Source organism: Rhizophagus irregularis, chromosome 11, assembly GCF_026210795.1.
Source record: "Rhizophagus irregularis chromosome 11, complete sequence".
NCBI lineage: Eukaryota > Fungi > Glomeromycota > Glomeromycetes > Glomerales > Glomeraceae > Rhizophagus > Rhizophagus irregularis.
The window spans coordinates 1,438,101-1,456,670 of NC_089439.1; the positions used below are offsets into that span (position 1 = coordinate 1,438,101).

The following is an 18,570-nucleotide window of genomic DNA, read 5'->3' on the forward strand; positions in this document are numbered from 1 at the left end:
TGAATTTTATTACCCTCTCCATCCACAAGTCTTATACAAAAAATAGTGTTGTTGATAATACATCACTTCATGAGCAGAGCTCAGAGTAACAGATAGTAGAATAATCGGATATCAGGCATTGTTCTTGTTTCGATTACTAAAAAAATAATTACCGTATTATTCCCACTAGTGATAGTTTTTCTACATCAGACTATTGTCATTAATATTTGTAGTTAAATGCTTGATGTTAATAGCTGCATCCATTGTTATAAGTCTTCTGTTTCGATTACTGAAAACAAATGCCTACTATTTTTCCTCAACTAAGGACAAAATTATTACGCATATTTTTTGTTGACCTATCTAATATACTTCGTTTCTATTACTAGTTTTGAAGAACTATCCCATAAACAAAAATATATACATGGTCGAATTCCTGCTATCAATATCATGTTCGCATGTATATGTCCCACGTTGTTGTTTTCTTTTTTCCCATACAGATGTTAAGCTATTATCTATTTTTGTTATCGTCTCCAGTATAAAATTACATAATTACCAACACGCAGTGAAGGGTGTAATGATATTTCTTTTAAATACAAAAGAAAAATGTCTATCCATAACAACACTGACTTTAAATGTGTCCGTGCTCTTAAATATCGACTATAACAGAGTAGTCAACTTTTACTTCCTCAGAAGGTCTATATCATGGACTAATTTGCACGGTTCTGCATATCACACATCACTAGGAGTTTACTAGATATTGCCTCTTAAATAACAAATCAGATTTTTGAAAGAAACCACCGATGGATAGAAAATAGATAAGAGTCGTCGATGATAGTAATCGAAAACAGAAATGTGGACTATTAGTCGGAAGAGGTTATGAATCCAGTGAAACTGGACTTCACCTAAATCTACTTCGTACCCTTTGGGTAGTTCCATTAATCTATTAACGCCACATATTGTTATCTGCTTCTCCGAACTTGTGAAGCGTAAAACAGATTTCTTCACAATCCGAGAATGTGAAGTGGAGTAACTTTTTTTTCACATCCCACCTTAACTTGTGAAGAAAATATACTTTTATTTCACACCTTTAACTTGTGAAGTGGAGTAACTTTTTTTTCACACCTTTAACTTGTGAAAAAAAAAATATCTGCGCCCTTAATATAACAAATAAATTTCATCAGGTATTATCTACAAGATAATATATAAGCACTTTCTTAGAAAACAAGGGGGCGCAGATATTTTTTTTTTCACAAGTTAAAGGTGTGAAAAAAAAGTTACTCCACTTCACAAGTTAAAGGTGTGAAATAAAAGTATATTTTCTTCACAAGTTAAGGTGGGATGTGAAAAAAAAGTTACTCCACTTCACATTCTCAGATTGTGAAGAAATCTGTTTTACGCTTCACAAGTTCGGAGAAGCAGATAACAATATGTGGCGTGCTCAGACGACCCGTGTTGCCTACGCTATCCCTCTCTACGGGAGATCTATTCCACTGTGTGAAAAAAAAGTTACTCCACTTCACATTTTCGGATTGTGAAGAAATCTGTTTTACGTTTCACAAGTTCGGAGAAGCAGATTGACGTGCTCAGACAACCCGTATTGCCTACGTTATCCCTCCCTACGGGAGATCTATTCCACTGTGTGAAAAAAAAGTTACTCCACTTCATACTTTCGGATTGTGCTGTCTACATTATTCTCTCGCAGTCACACACGTTGTTCCTCCCGCTGTCCACTTATTATGCTAACATATTATATGAAAGTTCCCTCTGAGGGGAGTTTCATTTTGGTAGACACGTCCACTCCTAATCATTTCCGCAGTAACTCCCGCAGTAACTCCCGCAGTCGCTCACGTTATTCCTCCCTTCGGGAGAGACTCCATGTCTACGTTATCCCCTCTGTTGTCCACTCATATTCTGCAACGCAGTCATCAACTTATTATGTTAACATAATATATGAAACTCTCCTCTGAGGGGAGTTTCATTTTGGTGGGACACTACTTTTTCACTCTTCAGCCTTCCTTTGGGAGAGTCTCTATCTCTACGTTATTCCTCCCTTTGTCCACTAATAATCAATTCCACAGCTGTCTACGTTATTCCTCCCGTTGCCCACTTTTTATCATTTCCGCAACTGTCTTCTTTATTCTCCCTAAAAATCACGTGACTTGGACGACTTTGGGTCGTTGAAATTTTTACTGTTATGCTCGTTCTGTAAAATTTTGGTAACCATTGGGGAGTTTCATTTTGGTGGGACACTTCTATTCCACTGTGTTACCTTTGCTCACGTTATTTCTCCCGCAGTCGTCTACGTTATTCTTCCTGTTGTCCACTAAAAAATTTCAACGACCCGAAGTCTCTCAAAGTCACGTGATTTCAACCGGGGGTACTGGCCCAAATTTCTTGGCAAAATGGGGAGTTTCATTTTGGTGGGACGCCACTTAATCTGTACTGCAACCGTCTACGTTATTCCCTCCCTGTTGTCCACTCCTAATCATTTCCGCAGTAACTTCCGCAGTAGCTCCCGCAGTCGCTCACGTCATTCCTCCCATTATCCACTAATATCTATTCCGCAGCTGTCTACGTTTTCCTCCGCAGAATGTCTATCTACGTCCTGTAATACGTCATGGTCACATGATACTCTATACATTTGTTCAGAGTGTCACATGTATGCTGTTGTCCACTAATCATCTGTTCTGCAATTACGCTTACGTTATTATTCCTCTGCAGTCGTTCATGTTATTGTTCACTAATAATCAATTCCGCAGTAGATACGTCATTCCTCCTATATTCTGCAATGCAGTCACTCATATTATTCTTCCGCAGGAGCTCACGTTATATGAATGTCCCCTCTGAGGGGAGTTTCATTTTGGCATATGCCCGGTCAAAATTACAGAACGGACTGAACTGTAAAATTTCAACGACCAGAAGTCGCTTAAAGTCACGTGGTTTTCCTGATCTGAGGTCAGCGAAATTTTTATTACCGTTGTCCACTAATAATCTATTCCGCAGGAGCTAATTATAGGAGTGCCTACGCTATCACTCCCTACGGGAGATCATTCTACTGTGTGTTACCTTCGCTCACGTTATTCCTCCCGCAGTCATCTACATTATTCTTCCTGTTGTCCACTAAAAAAATTTCAACGACCCGAAGTCGCCAAAGTCACGTGATTTGGGCGAACAAGTTCGGAGAAGCAGATAACAATATGTGACGTGCTTAGACGACCTGTGTTGTCTACGCTATCCCTCCCTACGGGAGATTTATTCTACTGTGTGAAAAAAATAGTCATACAATTCACATATTCAGATTGTGAAGAAATCTGTTTTACGCTTCATATGTTAAAAGTGTGTTACCTTCGCTCACGTTATTCCCTCCGCTGTGGACAACGGTAACGATTATTATAGTACATATTAATTGATAATGCCGTTACATGATTCGGATTTTCACATCCCTTGAAGAGGCGGTAACGATGACCACGTATCTTCTCTGTAGTCACATACCACATAATGTCAGTGACAGTTATCCGATAATGTTTTTTACACAAATTGTATTTTTTGTAATGATGTATCATGAACTAAGAGGTACGTACTTAGCTTTTCAAAGAATAAATAACCAGTGCACTCATCGTTACCGGTAATATATTGATCGTTACCAACTAATTCACTCTATTGTGGAAGTATATGTAACGATTGAATACTCTCCGCTATTGACCATTATAGTTACACAAAAATTACTTCATCGTTCTTATTTGTACTCCGCAATTGGCAATTATCGTTACATAAAGAACTACTTATTGGTAATTATCGGTAATTAGTTCTCTACTTCGCACTTGGTAATTATTGGGCAGAGCCCAGTTCCACTGGTATTATTGGTAACTATTGATAATTCTCATTACACAAAAAATTCCTGAGGGCGCTAAAGGGACTTTATCGTTACAAAAAATTAGTGAATTACTTGTCTATGCAGATTTGAGCATTAGTGGACAACATGGATAATTTTTTGGGCGGAGCCCACGCTATGCCTGTACATATGTTACGTAATACTAATAAATATTCGAGTGTGTATGTACTACGTTAGCTTGATGACAGGTATATGCAGACAAGTAAATGTGGACGGGTGCCCTCCAGGCATTCTGCTTTGCAATGCGTTCCTAATGTAACTGCAGCTACATTTTTTGGGCGGAGCCCAGGCTATGCCTGTAATTACTTTTCAGGTCAACCAATATATACACTCTTGTAGAAAATATAGTCATCGTTACAAAAATATGAATAGCTAGTCACGTGACTTTGGCGACTTCGGGTCGTTGAAATTTTTACAGTTCACTTCGTGGGCATAGCCCAGTCCGTTCTGTAATTTTGTGTTTCATATAATATGTAAGCATATGAAGGCGATTTGTTATTTTTGATCGTAAAACGCCTATTTTATAACTACTTCCGTAGTCGGTTTCCTCATATTCTTCTCCGCCACTGTCTACGTTATTCCTCCTGTCGTCCATGTTTTTCCCCCTGTTGTCGATAACACTTATATACATATACTGTTTTTGTTACAATACAGTATATAAAAAACTTTGGTAACATTTTTCGCATATATTTAGTTTAATGAAGCGTATATTGGTTGGTAACCATGATTATAGTTACCATTTTTGTATAGGCAATGCCACTGCGAAGCAATGTGTTTCTAATGTAATGATGTTCATGTATGTTTAGTTCAACGGGATAACAAACATTTATATATTGTGGATATGTATATGACCATATGCACTGGGCGAAGCCTACGCTCATGTGGATGGAATATACTCTAATCGTTACTAACTAATTTGTATTGATGGTAACGGAATTTATGTACTTATCATTACCATGAGCACACCCTTTGGGTGGACCTACTCTTGCCGCTCAGTTCCTAGGTCTACTAATTTCCTATTCCGCCCACAGACATCGATTATGTACTTCATCGTTACAAGAAATTTCACTTCGTGGGCAAAGCCCAGTCTCGTGTCTCGTGGAGATTACTTCACATACAACAACAATTATATACGTTATGTGGACATCGTTAACAACAATAGGCAACTGTTATCTACAGCCGGATTGACTAATAATTACTTCCTAATGTCACCTTCGCCCACATCATTCCTGGACATCGTTACCACATTCAATTAATGAAACATGGGCTGACATCGTTACTGCAGTATTGAGTGTTAGTGGGCAACAGGAATAACCTAGTCTACTGCATTAGGAACACATTGCTTCGCAATGCCATGAGTGTGGGCTTCGCCCATTCCACTGTTAACCTGTTCGCATTACAATGTCCAGTATTTTCCATAGTGTATCTCGGTTGAATATAACTATTACGTTTTTTGTAATGATGTCAACCCATGTTTCAGTAAGTAATTCTGGTAACGATGAGTGCACATCGACTGAATTGCCTGGAGGAGTTCCACTGTTCCTAATGTAATATCCACTGTTACCAGTAATATAATAATCGTTACCAACTAATACACTCTATTGTAGAAGTATATGTAACTATTGCTTCGCAATGTGTAGTGTCACGTGAATGCCGTTATTCCCCCGTTGTCCACTTATTATGCTAACATAATATATGAAGTCTCCTCTGAGGGGAGTTTCATTTTGCTCTTCGAGCAGTCTTTGACTGACCTGTGTTGCCTACGTTATCTCTCCCGAAGGGAGATGCTTTCCACGTCTACGTTATTCTTCTGCAGTCGCTCAAAGTCACGTGATTTCCAAGACGGCCCGTCCCAGAAATTACAGAACGGTATGATTTGTAAAAATTTCAACGACCAGTAGTCATCAAAGTCACGTGAAAATAAACAATGTGATACTTTGCTTCATGTGATACTATTTATGTGACACTATTCATGTGACACACTGAACAAATGTACAGAGTATCATGTGCCCCCTTTGGCAGTCTCGACTGACCATGACGTAGTATTTACTCATGTGAATAACGGTAAGAATTTCCCCAGTATCACCGTAGAAAAATGTCACATTCACGTGATCGTTATTTATTCATCACAACCGTCACACCCACTGCGTTTCCATTTTCTATAAGTATCTGAGGGACTTAGTTTTTTTCGAGTAGGCAAAACCTTATTCATCACCCATTATTCATCACTGTTTATTTTCACGTGTTAGTGCATAACGCCGTAATGCGGGCTAAATGTGACATTTTTCTACGGTGATACTGGGGAAGTTAACGGTAAGTGACTGCGGCAGAATAACGTGAGCGTGATTGCGGGACAGATTATTAGTGGACAACAGCATTCACGTGACATCGATACCTGAGGGTCCTATATTATGTGCTTCTGATAGTATCCCGCCTGCGCCCACATTCACCCATGTTATTCCACTCATACTCTAAATTAGTGGCGACATGTGGGAGATAACATGGGCAATGGGTCGACTACGGGATTGATTATTAGTGAATTACGGAATCCCACTGGGATATGCCACAGCCTTCTACTTTATTCTCCTCTTCGGAAGAGGCAATCAATGTAATAATATACAAAATATCTGTCCATAGATGTTGGAACAGGGCAATGCGCAGTAATGAGGCTCTAAGTGTCTCATGAATAAATTCTACTCACGTTGCTAATTTTCACATGACTATATTGTGCATCACTACAGTGTAATGATGTCACGTAATTTTCTACAGTATGGTGGTGATCAGTCCTCCATTATTTTCACTTCCTTCGGAAGGTCCATAAATGGACTGGAATGGGCTATTTCTTCAAAAGGCCACGCCAAGCCCCTCGTTCCTCGAAAAATCAGTGTAACTGAGCGGAGCTCACTTCCCTTGGAAGGGCTTTAGCCCGGCACAGCCGTCCATTACATGGACTGGAGATTAATTGGTATACAATTGGTCTATTAATCCTCTACAGTAAGAAATTTGCGAATCTGGATAGTACGAAGTAATGTGTTCCAGAGGACGTTCTACTTCGTACCTTTTAGGTAGGAACCTACGTTCATAGGCTCGAAGAGCAAAATTATTCTCCTGAAGGGAGGTTTCACTGGAATGACGAATGACCATATTAGACAATTTTTTAGTCCGTAGGACCTTCTTCGAAGTGCATTTTTTACGTATTTCACCTCTTCCTTTTTCCAGTGGAACCCGAAGGAAAAATTATGCTCACCACTGTATGTGTCTGTTGAATACCACTTTCACATCAAATTTATTTGGAATGGCGAATGTGTGAAAATGGCCAGGAATAATTACTAGTATCCCTTAGGTATCGACAGCATTGATTATTAGTGGACAACGGACCCTATGGGCCACTTTACAAATCGTTGACTATTGAACTTTTCTGCTGTTAATTGACACATTACTCTCAGAACTCACATTTGATGGAATCGTTGAAAGAGTTAAATTCCAGACTCTTAATCGAGATTACCGACCTTAGGAATGAGTATGCTAAGATCAAAGCTGAGAATACGAAGTTAAAACATGTCATAGAAGAAAGCGCTGAGCTCAGATCCAGATTCGAAGAACTGGAGAAAAGAAATAAAGTTGATACCAATAACCTTATCGCAGAGAATGCTGCTCTCAAAATCAGAGTTGCGAAATTAGAACAGCAGCCTGAGCGTCTTGCTCTAGAAACCTATGTTTTTACTTCGTACCCTCTGGGTAGAACTTCCTCTAAAGGTCTTAGTAAATGTGTTCCTAATGCTGCTCAACCACGCTCATTACATAAGGAGGTTATAGGAACCCAGGTTCCTAGGTCCACTCAAACCCAAGAGTTCATTCCAACACATTCCGAAGAGAAAATGCCTCAAGAGCTCAACATGGTCATTCAACCATGCAATAGATCGCACAAGAAACAAGGGATAGATGAACTCAAACACGAATTATTCAAACCCTTTTCAGAACCAGAGTCATCCTCGATAAACCATAATAATGTGACTGAAGTTTCCGAGACGGCCCGTCCCGGAAAAGTTACCTATGACAGCATTGATGAAGCCTCACAGCATTTAGCCCAATTATGTGATAAAGCTATCGATGCTGAAGAAAGAGCGAATCGAGCTAATCAGGAAGAAATTTTATGTTGGTGCCTTTACTGGAAGGATTTCAGAGTTCAGCTTGACGAGATTATCAGTAAAGATAAGTTTGGTGAAAAGAAGGCAAGGAGCTTACTATATGATTCCATTACAAAACAACTTAATTTGCTTCGCAAACAAAGATCCCAAGAATTAGGATTGCAACTCCGATACATATCACGGGATAGCTTGCGTAAGAAGACTCAGAGAGCTGAAAAAATCTATAGATTGTTCAGGAAAGTGGGTATGGATAAAATCAAGTATATTAAATCATATAGTGCAAATTCTATTTCCAAGCTTACTAATGAACAAATTCAAGAGGTTATAGATTATGGAATAACTTTAGAAAAGTTACCTCTGGTAACAAATGATCATGCGACTGAAATTTCTGAGACGGCCCGTCCCGGAAAATCCTTGTCTGAAAATATGACCTCAGAAAGCTTCGATGGTGTTCAGAACAACGTATATTCGAAAAACGGGGTGAATATCTCAGCCACACCAAATGACCTGTTTCTCATCAAAAACGAATCGGAAAAGATAGATCACGTGACCGAAATTTCCGAGACGGCCCGTCCCGGAAAACCCTTGCCAGAAAATATTGCCTCAAAAACCTTCGATAGTGTTCAGAACAATACATCTCCGAAAAATGAGGTAAATGTCTCAGCCACGCCAAATGACCTGCTTCTCATCAAAAACGAATCGGATATAGACGCAGATGATAGTCAGTGTTCAGACCCTCATACCTTGAGGGATATTCCAGCGTTCACGAGCATACCCGTGACAATGAGAGAATCTAACCGATGGAAGGGTGACACACTCAGTAGTGACAGTAGTTCGGATAGTTCCTCAGAAACTGAAACAGAAAGTTGTACAGATTCTGAATCTGAATACAACGACTATGATGCAGCAGAATTTTACATAAAATCATTTATGTAGGTTCGTAATTACACTAGGTAAAACGCATATGTGGCAAATTAGTATTTTACTCGAGTGTGTACCACGCTACTAGACAACATGGGATAATTTTTTTGTACATATGTTACGTAATACTAATAAATATTCGAGTGTGTACTACGTTAGCGTCTACGTTATTCCTCCTGTCGTCTGCTCATATTTTGTGAAGAGTCACGTGACTTTGACTAGTCCGTAGGACCTTCAAAGAAGTGAAATCGATTACTAGACAACATGGGAGAAAACGTGGACAATATGAGTAGATGCTGCGTAGAATATTAGCAATCGACTGCGGAGTAGATAATTGGTGGACATTAAAACAGAGAATATAAGTCTGTTCATCGCTGCTGTCTGCATAGAAACGTAGTTTCTAGGGTTATTATTCAGCCGAAGAGCACAGTCTCCACTCAGGACAGGTATGTGTACGGGTACCCTCCAGGCAATGCCCACATGGGACCCACAGGTATCGATGTCACGTTTTCCCCCTGTTGTCGATAACACTCATATACATATACTGTTTTTGTTACAATACGGCAGTCGATCCAATAATTGCCAATTGCAAAATAGAGAACTAATTACCGATAATTACCAATAAGTAGATTTTTGTGTAATGATAATTGCCAATTGCGGAGGGGCAGGCACGTGATGTTTTTGGGTTACTACGGATATGAACCTAGGTTCCTAGGGCCTCCTATGTAAAGAGTGTGGTTGAGCGACAAGACGGTCATGCGGAAGAATAGCACTTCTTCGAAGTTGTGAAATGGATCGATATTTTTCTCAACTTTAACTTGTGAGGCGTAAAACAGATTTCTTCACAATTCGAATATGCACTTCATTGGACCATGATAATAACAAAAAGTAACATCGTTATCATTAATAAACTACATAAAAGATTATGTCGAAGAAAAATAAACGTGGTTGGTCAGCAAGACGACCAGAACAAGGCCCACGGTCATGGCATTGCGAAGTAATGTGTTCCTATGTTATTCCTCCCGTTGTCCACTAATAATCCATTCCACAACTGTCTACGTTATATACTGCTTGTTATCTATACCAATTACACATGCCTGCTGAATTCTTTACTAGTTATCCACGGTACGATAGTTACAATTTCCATTGATGATTGTTACACAACACTGTTAAGAGGATAACAATCTTTACCAACAAAAAGTAACATCGTTACCAGCAATAAACTACATAGAAGATAACATAGGTATTATGGGATACAAGATATTAGCCCTAGGAACCCAGGTTCCTGGAACCTCCTATGTAATGAGCGTGGTTGAGCAGCAAGATGGTCAAACTACAGAGAAGAATGAGTAGACAGCGGCAAAGAACAGTTATTCCTCTGTTGGTAACGGTGGTATTTTTCTACAGTATATGTCGGTTGAACATACGTATATTTTTGTAACGATGAAGTAAAATAGCCTCAGCGAAATTTTTTCAGTTCAGTCCGTTACTAATAATCATTTCCGCAGCTAGTCTACGTCATTCCTCCGCAGAATGCCCAGAGGGCACTATCTACGTATCCTATCTACGTCATGGTTACATGATACTCTGCGCATTTGTTCAGAGTGTCACATGAATTAATTCTACCATTGTAGAAAAAATATAGACATGGCTATTCGTGCATATAATAATGAAAGAGATGATTCCCAAGTAGACAGGGCCCTCCGGGCATTCTGCGGCACAGTCATTCACATTATTTTTCTGCAGTCATCCACGTTATTTGTTCACGTATTTTTCTATTGGTTAACCCAGCAATCTAACGATTGTTATAAGGCCTGGTTGATAGCAATAATACATAATCTTGGTTGCTATTTCTAATGTAGTCGATTCCCTATATTCCATTACTGAGTAGCTTTCTTCCCTTAGCTTTGTTCAACTGACATATGCTGTAGAAAATACGTGAACATCGTTACATTGTAATATTATTAATATGGCATAGCCTAGTAGGATACCGTAGTCCACTAATAATCAATCGCAGCTGTCCAGTATCTCCCCTGTGAAATAAATGGTCATACAATTCAGTCGGAGATAGCCCAAGGGCACATATTCGAATTGTGAAAAGAATATTGATCCACTTTACAAGTTAAAGCTGTGGGTGTGAAAAAAATGGTCATACAATTCACAACTTCGGATAAGCAGACAACAATACGTGGCGGGCTCAGACTTCGCACGACCACATGGGCACGTCTACGTTATTCTTCTGCAGTCGCTCAAAATCACGTGATTTCCGAGACGGCCCGTCCCAGAAATTACAGAACGGTATGATCTGTAAAAATCTCAACATGCAGTATATAATATCGTTACTAAGAGTTTTTCCTAACATAGCTACATCGTTTCCAACAAATATATGCATGTAACAAAATATACTGCGTATAACGAATATGTCCTGTGTACTATTATTACCGAACAGGCAACGTTGTTCATGTATTTTCTACAATGGTGTACGTATTAGTTGACCCGGGTTACTATAGATAAATAACAGTGTCACACTGTAGTGAAAATCATGATAACACCACTACTAAATTCATTAATCGTTACAAAAAAAATACTGCATCGTAACATGACGCATACTGTAATAAACAGAATGGATATCGTTACATTTCTACGTAGTACCAAGAGGGTAGGGCAAGACGGTCAGTTCATAGGATTGGAGACTGCCCAAAGGGCACGTTATTTCTCCTGTAGTCCACTCATATTCTGTAACGCAGTCACCCACTGACCACCTTGCCACTCAACCACTCTAAGGTTTTAGGAGATGCCTGGAGGGAATTACTTCGTAATATGTTCCTAATGTTATTCCTCCGCAGGAGCTAATCATAGAGAGTGTCATGCGTCCATGACGCAGTATTTGCCCATGTGCCAGGTCAACCAATAGAAAATACATGAACATCATTACCGGAAATACCTACTAAATACATACCCCGGAGGGTACGAAGTAGAGGGTATTGCGAATCAATTCCACAGCTGTCTACGTTATTCCTCTTGTTGCCCACTTTTTATCATTTCCGCAACTGTCTTCTTTATTCTTCTGCTGTCTCCCTAAAAATCAGATTTTGCCAAGAAATTTGGGCGAACATTGTTCGCCGAAATCACGTGACTTTGAGTGACTTTCAGTCATTGAGTTTTTTTTAGTGGACAGTGAACGTACTTAACCTGTTAACGAGAGAAAAGTTCAAATTCCCTTTCTCCTCACCCATGTTATTACTCCGCAGGAGCTAATCATAGAGAGGGGCATGTGACCATGACGCAGTATTTACTCATGTGCCAGGTCGACCAATAGAAAAATACATGAACATCGTTACCGGAAATATCTACCCCGGAGGGTACGAAGTAGAGGATATTGCGAATCAATATGTATTGTCCCTGTGTCTCTGCAGTAGATATCCTCGTTGTACGTCATCTTCTACAAGTCACCTACTAACAATTACATACATTGGTGTAGGTGTATATATTAGTTGATAATGCTGTTATATTAGGAACAGTGGAACCCCTCCAGGCGCTTCCGAAGGGAGCATTACACAAAAAATATACTTCATCGTTATTATTAGTACTCCACAATTGGTAATCATTAGTATTATTGGTAATATCGGTAGGAATAACGTAATGACTGAGGAGAGAAACACAGCCACATGGTTACCAGGCACTCCCTGTCCACTAATAATCTTTTCCGCAGTAGACTACGTTGATAACTCATATACATATACTGTTTTTGTTACAATACAGCAAATAAGTGCCTTTGGTAACGATTTTCGCATATGTTTAGTTTAATGAAGCGTATATTGGTTGGTAACCATGATTACATATACTGTTAGTTACCATTTTAGTATAGGGCATGCTACTGCGAAACAATGTGTTCCGAGATTGCGAAGCTCAGGCAAGAACTCAAGTCTAGTGTCGAGGAACAGGAGCGAAAAAATTCACGGCGGTCACTGATTTTTCTTGGCAATTTTCCGAGACCGCCGGTCCCAGAAATTACAGTTCACTCCGTTCTGTAATTTCGACATTAGGAAAATAGTTCAAATGATAACTGAGGTAAGTCTGCTGCGGAATACTTCATAGTTACAGGCATAGCCTGGGCTCCGCCCAAAAAAATAGTAGGGCAAGACAGTCAGTGGGCGCAATTGCGGAACAGATTATTAGTGGACAACAGATACGTAGTACCCATAGATATCAACAGCGGAGAAGCTTCTAAGAATTTATTTTGGTAACCATGTGAACATGTTTGTAACTATGCGAACATCGAAGTAAAAACAGTATATACATTTATTGTGTTGACATCGTTACCAAAAATATCCCTGAGCTTTGCCCCTCCCTTTGGGAGATGCATTCATGTCTACGTTATTCTGCAGTCACTCAAACCCGTTACCATTGATAACAGGGTTTCACATGTAGACACTTCCCTCTGGACACCCGCAGCGCAGCAGTCTACTTTATTCTTCCGCAGTCTCTTAGTCGGAGAAACACATTACTTCGTAATGCCTGTAGGGCAAGACGCTCAGTAGACAGCTGCGCTGCGGGTGCCCAGAGGGCATGTATGTGGTTTTTTACATAGACAGGCTGTGTGGCAAATACATGCACCTCATCCTAAGCATATTCCCTATGCATCCTTTAACAATATCATAGTTCCTAATGAATGCCATCAGGCAGATATTTTATACATGCCCTATGATAAGGTTGGACGTGTAACTTATCTTTTTTGTCTTAATGTAGTGGATGTGGCTTCAAGATACAAGGCTTCTATTCCAATAGGTGCGACTAGTGTTAAGAACAGAGAGGGTATTCCTCCCAAAGGGAGAGTCATTCCATGTCTACGTTACCCCTCCTGCAGTCACCTACCTCATCGTTACAAAAAAATCAGTCGGAGAGCCCTTGGCTGGGCGAAGCCCACTGCTCGGAGAGCACGTGACTTGGATTGCCTCTCCCGAAGGGAGGAATAACGGAGTCTCTGACCGAACGACTGCGTCACACAATATAAGTGGACAACAGAAAGAAGAACACATGACACTACACTAAAGAGCACATCAGTAAATATTACGTCATAATCACCTGATACTCTGAACTAGTGTGCAGCGTGTCACATGAATAAATCCTACTCACGTGCTTATTTCCACCTGACTATATTGTAACTGCGGAATTGATTTGGATAGTGGAGAATGTTAGTAGTAACATCATCTCATTTTTTGATGTGAACTCTACCCCTATGAACTGACCATCTTGCTGCTCAACCACGCTGTTAACAGAGGAGGTTCTAGGAACCTATGTTCATAGGGCAAGACGGTCAGTACGAAGTAGAAACGTGTAAAAATTCTTAGATTGCTCATTCTATCTAGACTAACTAAATAACTACTATTGTAGAAAAAATACGTGAACTTCGTTACCACGCTTTAGCGCCTCTCGGGAAGCTGCGGAAATGATTATTAGTAGACAACAGGAAGAATAACGTAAACGACTGCTGCGGAATACTTCATAGTTACAAAAAAGTAGTAGGGCACATGAGTAAATACTACGTCATTATCAGTCAGAGACTGCCCGAAGGGCACATGCTCTGAACTGACCGTCCGCCTCCATTGGCAAGAGCGACAGGCGCATTTGGAGTTGGATGGCCACCTGCTAAATACCAATCCTCATATATACTGTGTGCAGGAATTATTTCTGTCCCTGCTGGAAAGGCAACTATTTCATTTGCATGTTGCAAATTTCCAGCATTTCCAGCATTCCCTCCAGGGGCAGCTCTAAGGTTGACAATATTTGCAATTGCGCCAGTGTCAAGTATGTTATCTAACTGCCAATCTTTGTTATTGAATTTTTGTTCAAACCATGTCCTTGCTCCACCTCGTATAGACTGATCCAGTATTGTTGAAAGGTTTGCATCATTGGGAAGTGCCGGCAATGAGTTTATATATCCGATCATTCTACAGACATAATCTTCATGATCCTCCCCTTCGTTACCATAAAATAACGGTAAACTTAATCCTATATCTGCCATGCGTGGATGTGGTTGTACAACAAGCTGATTGACTGGTGCGTTATTCTGTAAATAAAAAATTTGTTGTTCCAAATTATTATTAGTTTGTCGTTCTATATATGTTTTGTTTTTCCATTTCTGGTAACGATCAAAAAATGGATTATAAGTGGACAACGGGGGATAACGTAGACAGCTGCGGCATTACCTAGTGAGATACTGTTGTCCACTAGTGAGATACTGTTGTCCACTAATTTTATTCACAGGATTTTAGCCGAGAAAAAAAGACACATACGTTATTTCCAGTTGTCCGCTCAGACAGGTATAAGTGGACCTCCGGGTATTGCAAAGCAATGTGTCATTAGTGGACGTAGTGGTCTCCTGAAGCACCTACTAACCATTTGTGAGGCATAGAACTAAACAGGTGGTAGGTAGGCTCCCTCATATCGGTACTACGTTTTCGTCCCACCGTGGATTGTACGTTATTACTATTCCGCAGTATTCCTTGGGGTGGTTGTAGTAGTCTGGGCTTTTGTATATACCGGCCTCCTCTGCCGACTCCAACAAAAACCGGAAGGTCTTCATGAATACTAGTGGATGCCCCGTCTCTTCTATGCCAAGGTGGGCTAGTTCGTGCAGTGCGACGAACGTTAGCGTGTTCAAGTCATGTATTTCTTCGACCTTAGATGGAGGGGAAGCATGTCTTAGGCACAGTGCTATCTCCGCCCCCTTGTCCAAGGTGTAGCTTGTGTCTCTGTCCGGGTTTAACGGGGAATTCTCTACTAGGTTTCTCCAATCGTATCTCTCTACTATCACTTGTGTCACTTTTTTGCGTGTTTTACCTCGGAATGAGAACTCGAGTTCTTTGCTATACTTCCCCTGGAGGTCCATTAGGAGCATTTTGATCCGGTGATTTAACAAGGCCAATGTGTTGGCCGCCTCTTTAGGGTTTGAATGGGTGAGATGGACACGATACCATTGATTATCTATGTCTGATTTGACATACCGGGCATTTTTTATCACATACTCTTGTCGGTACGAAAATATGATCCATAACATAAGCATGCACACTAGGGCTAACAAAAATAAAACAGAGACGAATGCTACGTCTTGCATAACTATACTATATAGAGAGAAATTGTAACTAGCACCAGAATGCGAATGCGTGAAGAGTGTCTTTAGCACCTGCGGTTTTATCATTCAAGATTTGTTTTAATCTTTAGCGAAGAGAGTAGCCAGCTAGTTATTAGGCAAATTATTAATGTTCAGACTGAACAAGTTAGTGATTCACATTATTTGAGGATCTTATTTCCTCATTGTAAAAAAAATATTCATAAAGGACGTAACACATATGAATTATCTTTGCAATAAGGTTTCGGAGTGCTTTGGATTTAGAAGTGACGTATCAATGTTGTTGTCCATACCAATAAATACCTGTGTCTCATTATCGTAATATTTAACCTTGTTATACCTGACCTCCTGTAATAGCCCATCGCATAAATAGCATTTACGTGCAGAATTATGTTTTTCCCAATCACTTGTGGTCATTTTGAGCTCAACAGGATTTTGTAATATTTCCTTTACCATTTGTAAATCTTCTTGCATATTTTTCCATTTTTCTTCGACTGAGTTTGCCGTTCTTCTGAACACATTACTTATTATGTCTGAGTCATTTTGTATCATTACATACCCGAAACTATTATTTACTTGTTTTTGTGTCTTCACAGTATTCTTATTTTTATCTTCCTCCTTTTCGTCTAACTTATTACTATCGCATTCATTATCAGGGTAAATTACGAATGGGGCTTTAAGTAATGCTTTTATGTTAGTGAATTTGGAAATATGCTTACCCTTCTTAGGGAAGATTTCCCGTTGACCTGCATATGGATTATTTCTACCGTGGCAGTTGAAGGCTATGTGATCCTCAAGTAAATCTAGTCTTGAGAATGGAGCTCTCAAACAATGCCTGCAGAAGTATTTGTGGTCATGATGCTTATTCCAATTTCGCATTATTCTATGCCAACCAGCTTCTCCATTAATAAGGCAGTAGTGAGTATTTAAGCCTTCAGGAACATCATTTATATTACGGCGGTCTGTTAAACCTTCTTCACCCTGTGTAAATAAAATCAAGTCAACAAGATGCTCCCTTCTATAATTATATTCCGAGATGCGAAGAGGGTCTAGTTTGTGAGTTTTTAGTTCTTCTCCTTTTTCTGACAGAACAGGCTTAAAGTCATTAACTGCAAATGTAGGGTTATTCTCTTCGAATCTGTCAATATCTCGTAAGGATGCAGGGGCATTGATCCCTGTAAAATTGACCATAGTCCCATACCTTTGATTCCTGTTGATCTCATTAAGATGCTGTGCTCTCCGACACATATTTGAAGCAATACAACATCAAACCAAGTGATTTACGCAAAATTGGTCTAGATCATCTTTCTAGATTACATGGCAGACGTAACGATTCTCATCGTCAGACGTTTGGGATGTAGTCGATGCCATTCCGCAGAATGCCCAGAAGGAACTGCTACGTATACCTGTCTACGTCATGGTCACATGATACTCTACGCTGACCATCTTGCCGCTCAACCACGCTTTTAGAGGAGGTTCTAGGAACCTAGGTTCCTGGGTTCAGAGTGTCACATGAATGCCGTTGTCCACTAATAATCTGTCCTGCAATCACGTCCACGTTATTCCTCCGCAGGAGTTCACGTTATTTCTCCTGTTGTCCACTCATATTCTGCGACGCAATCTCTCACGCCGTTATTCACTAACAATCAATTCCGCATAGACTATTATTCACTAATTTTTTGTAACGATGAAACATATTTTTTTGTAGAGTACCAATAGTACATTAATTGGTAATGCTGTTACATAACTCTGGTAACGAGGTTTGCATCTCTTTTTACAATAGAGTATATTACTCGTTATCGATAACACCCTGCGGGTGGTTCTACCCGGGTCAACCAATGCGCACACTATTGTAGAAAAATACATGAATAACGTTACCTGTCCGGAAATAATAGTACACAGGACATATTCATTACACGCAGTGTATATTGTGTTACATGCATATATTTGTTGGTAACGATGTAGCTATGTTAGGATAAACTTTGATAACGATATCATATACTGCATTGTACATCCCTTCGGGAGAGTGCTGATATAACATAGGGATGATAGCGTGGACAACATGAGAATAACTGCTCTTCTAGCAGTCTCTGACTGAGTAGCATTGATGGAGGATTAACGTAGACAACATTGGAAGAGAAGTGTATGTAGATGATAACGGACATGCCATGGGTAAAAGGTGTAGACTGTATGAAGATAACGTGGGTAACAGGGAGGAGATGGCCAGCATGTCATGGGGAGATATTTATCAATGATTACCAATTGCGGAGTACTAATAATGATGAAGAATATTTTTTGTATAGATAATTATCATTGACATGAGCGCACCCTGCTGGTAGGGCAAGATATTTTCCCATGTTATCTGAGCGTCTTGCCCTAGTCTTTAGACCTTCCTTCGGAAGTGAACGTAGGTTCCTACCTAAAGGTACTACGTAGAACCTCCTCTGTTACCAGCGCACCCTGCGGGTGGTTCTACTGGTTGAGCGGCAAGACGGTCA

General features: G+C 39.9%; 3 protein-coding genes across 3 annotated transcripts; 1 reads left to right on the forward strand and 2 right to left on the reverse strand.

Moving 5' to 3' along the window:
• Nucleotides 1-7,749: 7,749 nt before the first annotated feature.
• Nucleotides 7,750-8,569, forward strand: OCT59_002850 (uncharacterized protein; the record flags this gene model as incomplete). The annotated part of the gene is made up of 2 exons (XM_066145224.1): nucleotides 7,750-8,379; nucleotides 8,561-8,569. 2 exons carry the CDS (start codon nucleotides 7,750-7,752, stop codon nucleotides 8,567-8,569), a joined length of 639 nt encoding a protein of 212 aa, XP_065995967.1.
• A 5,928-nt stretch (nucleotides 8,570-14,497) lies between these two features.
• Nucleotides 14,498-16,057, reverse strand: OCT59_002851 (uncharacterized protein; the record flags this gene model as incomplete). The annotated part of the gene is made up of 2 exons (XM_066145225.1): nucleotides 14,498-15,057; nucleotides 15,484-16,057. 2 exons carry the CDS (start codon nucleotides 16,055-16,057, stop codon nucleotides 14,498-14,500), a joined length of 1,134 nt encoding a protein of 377 aa, XP_065995968.1.
• Nucleotides 16,058-16,297: 240 nt separating this feature from the next.
• OCT59_002852 (uncharacterized protein) lies at nucleotides 16,298-17,320 on the reverse strand (the record flags this gene model as incomplete). The annotated part of the gene is made up of 1 exon (XM_066145227.1): nucleotides 16,298-17,320. One exon carries the CDS (start codon nucleotides 17,318-17,320, stop codon nucleotides 16,298-16,300), a length of 1,023 nt encoding a protein of 340 aa, XP_065995969.1.
• Nucleotides 17,321-18,570: the final 1,250 nt, after the last annotated feature.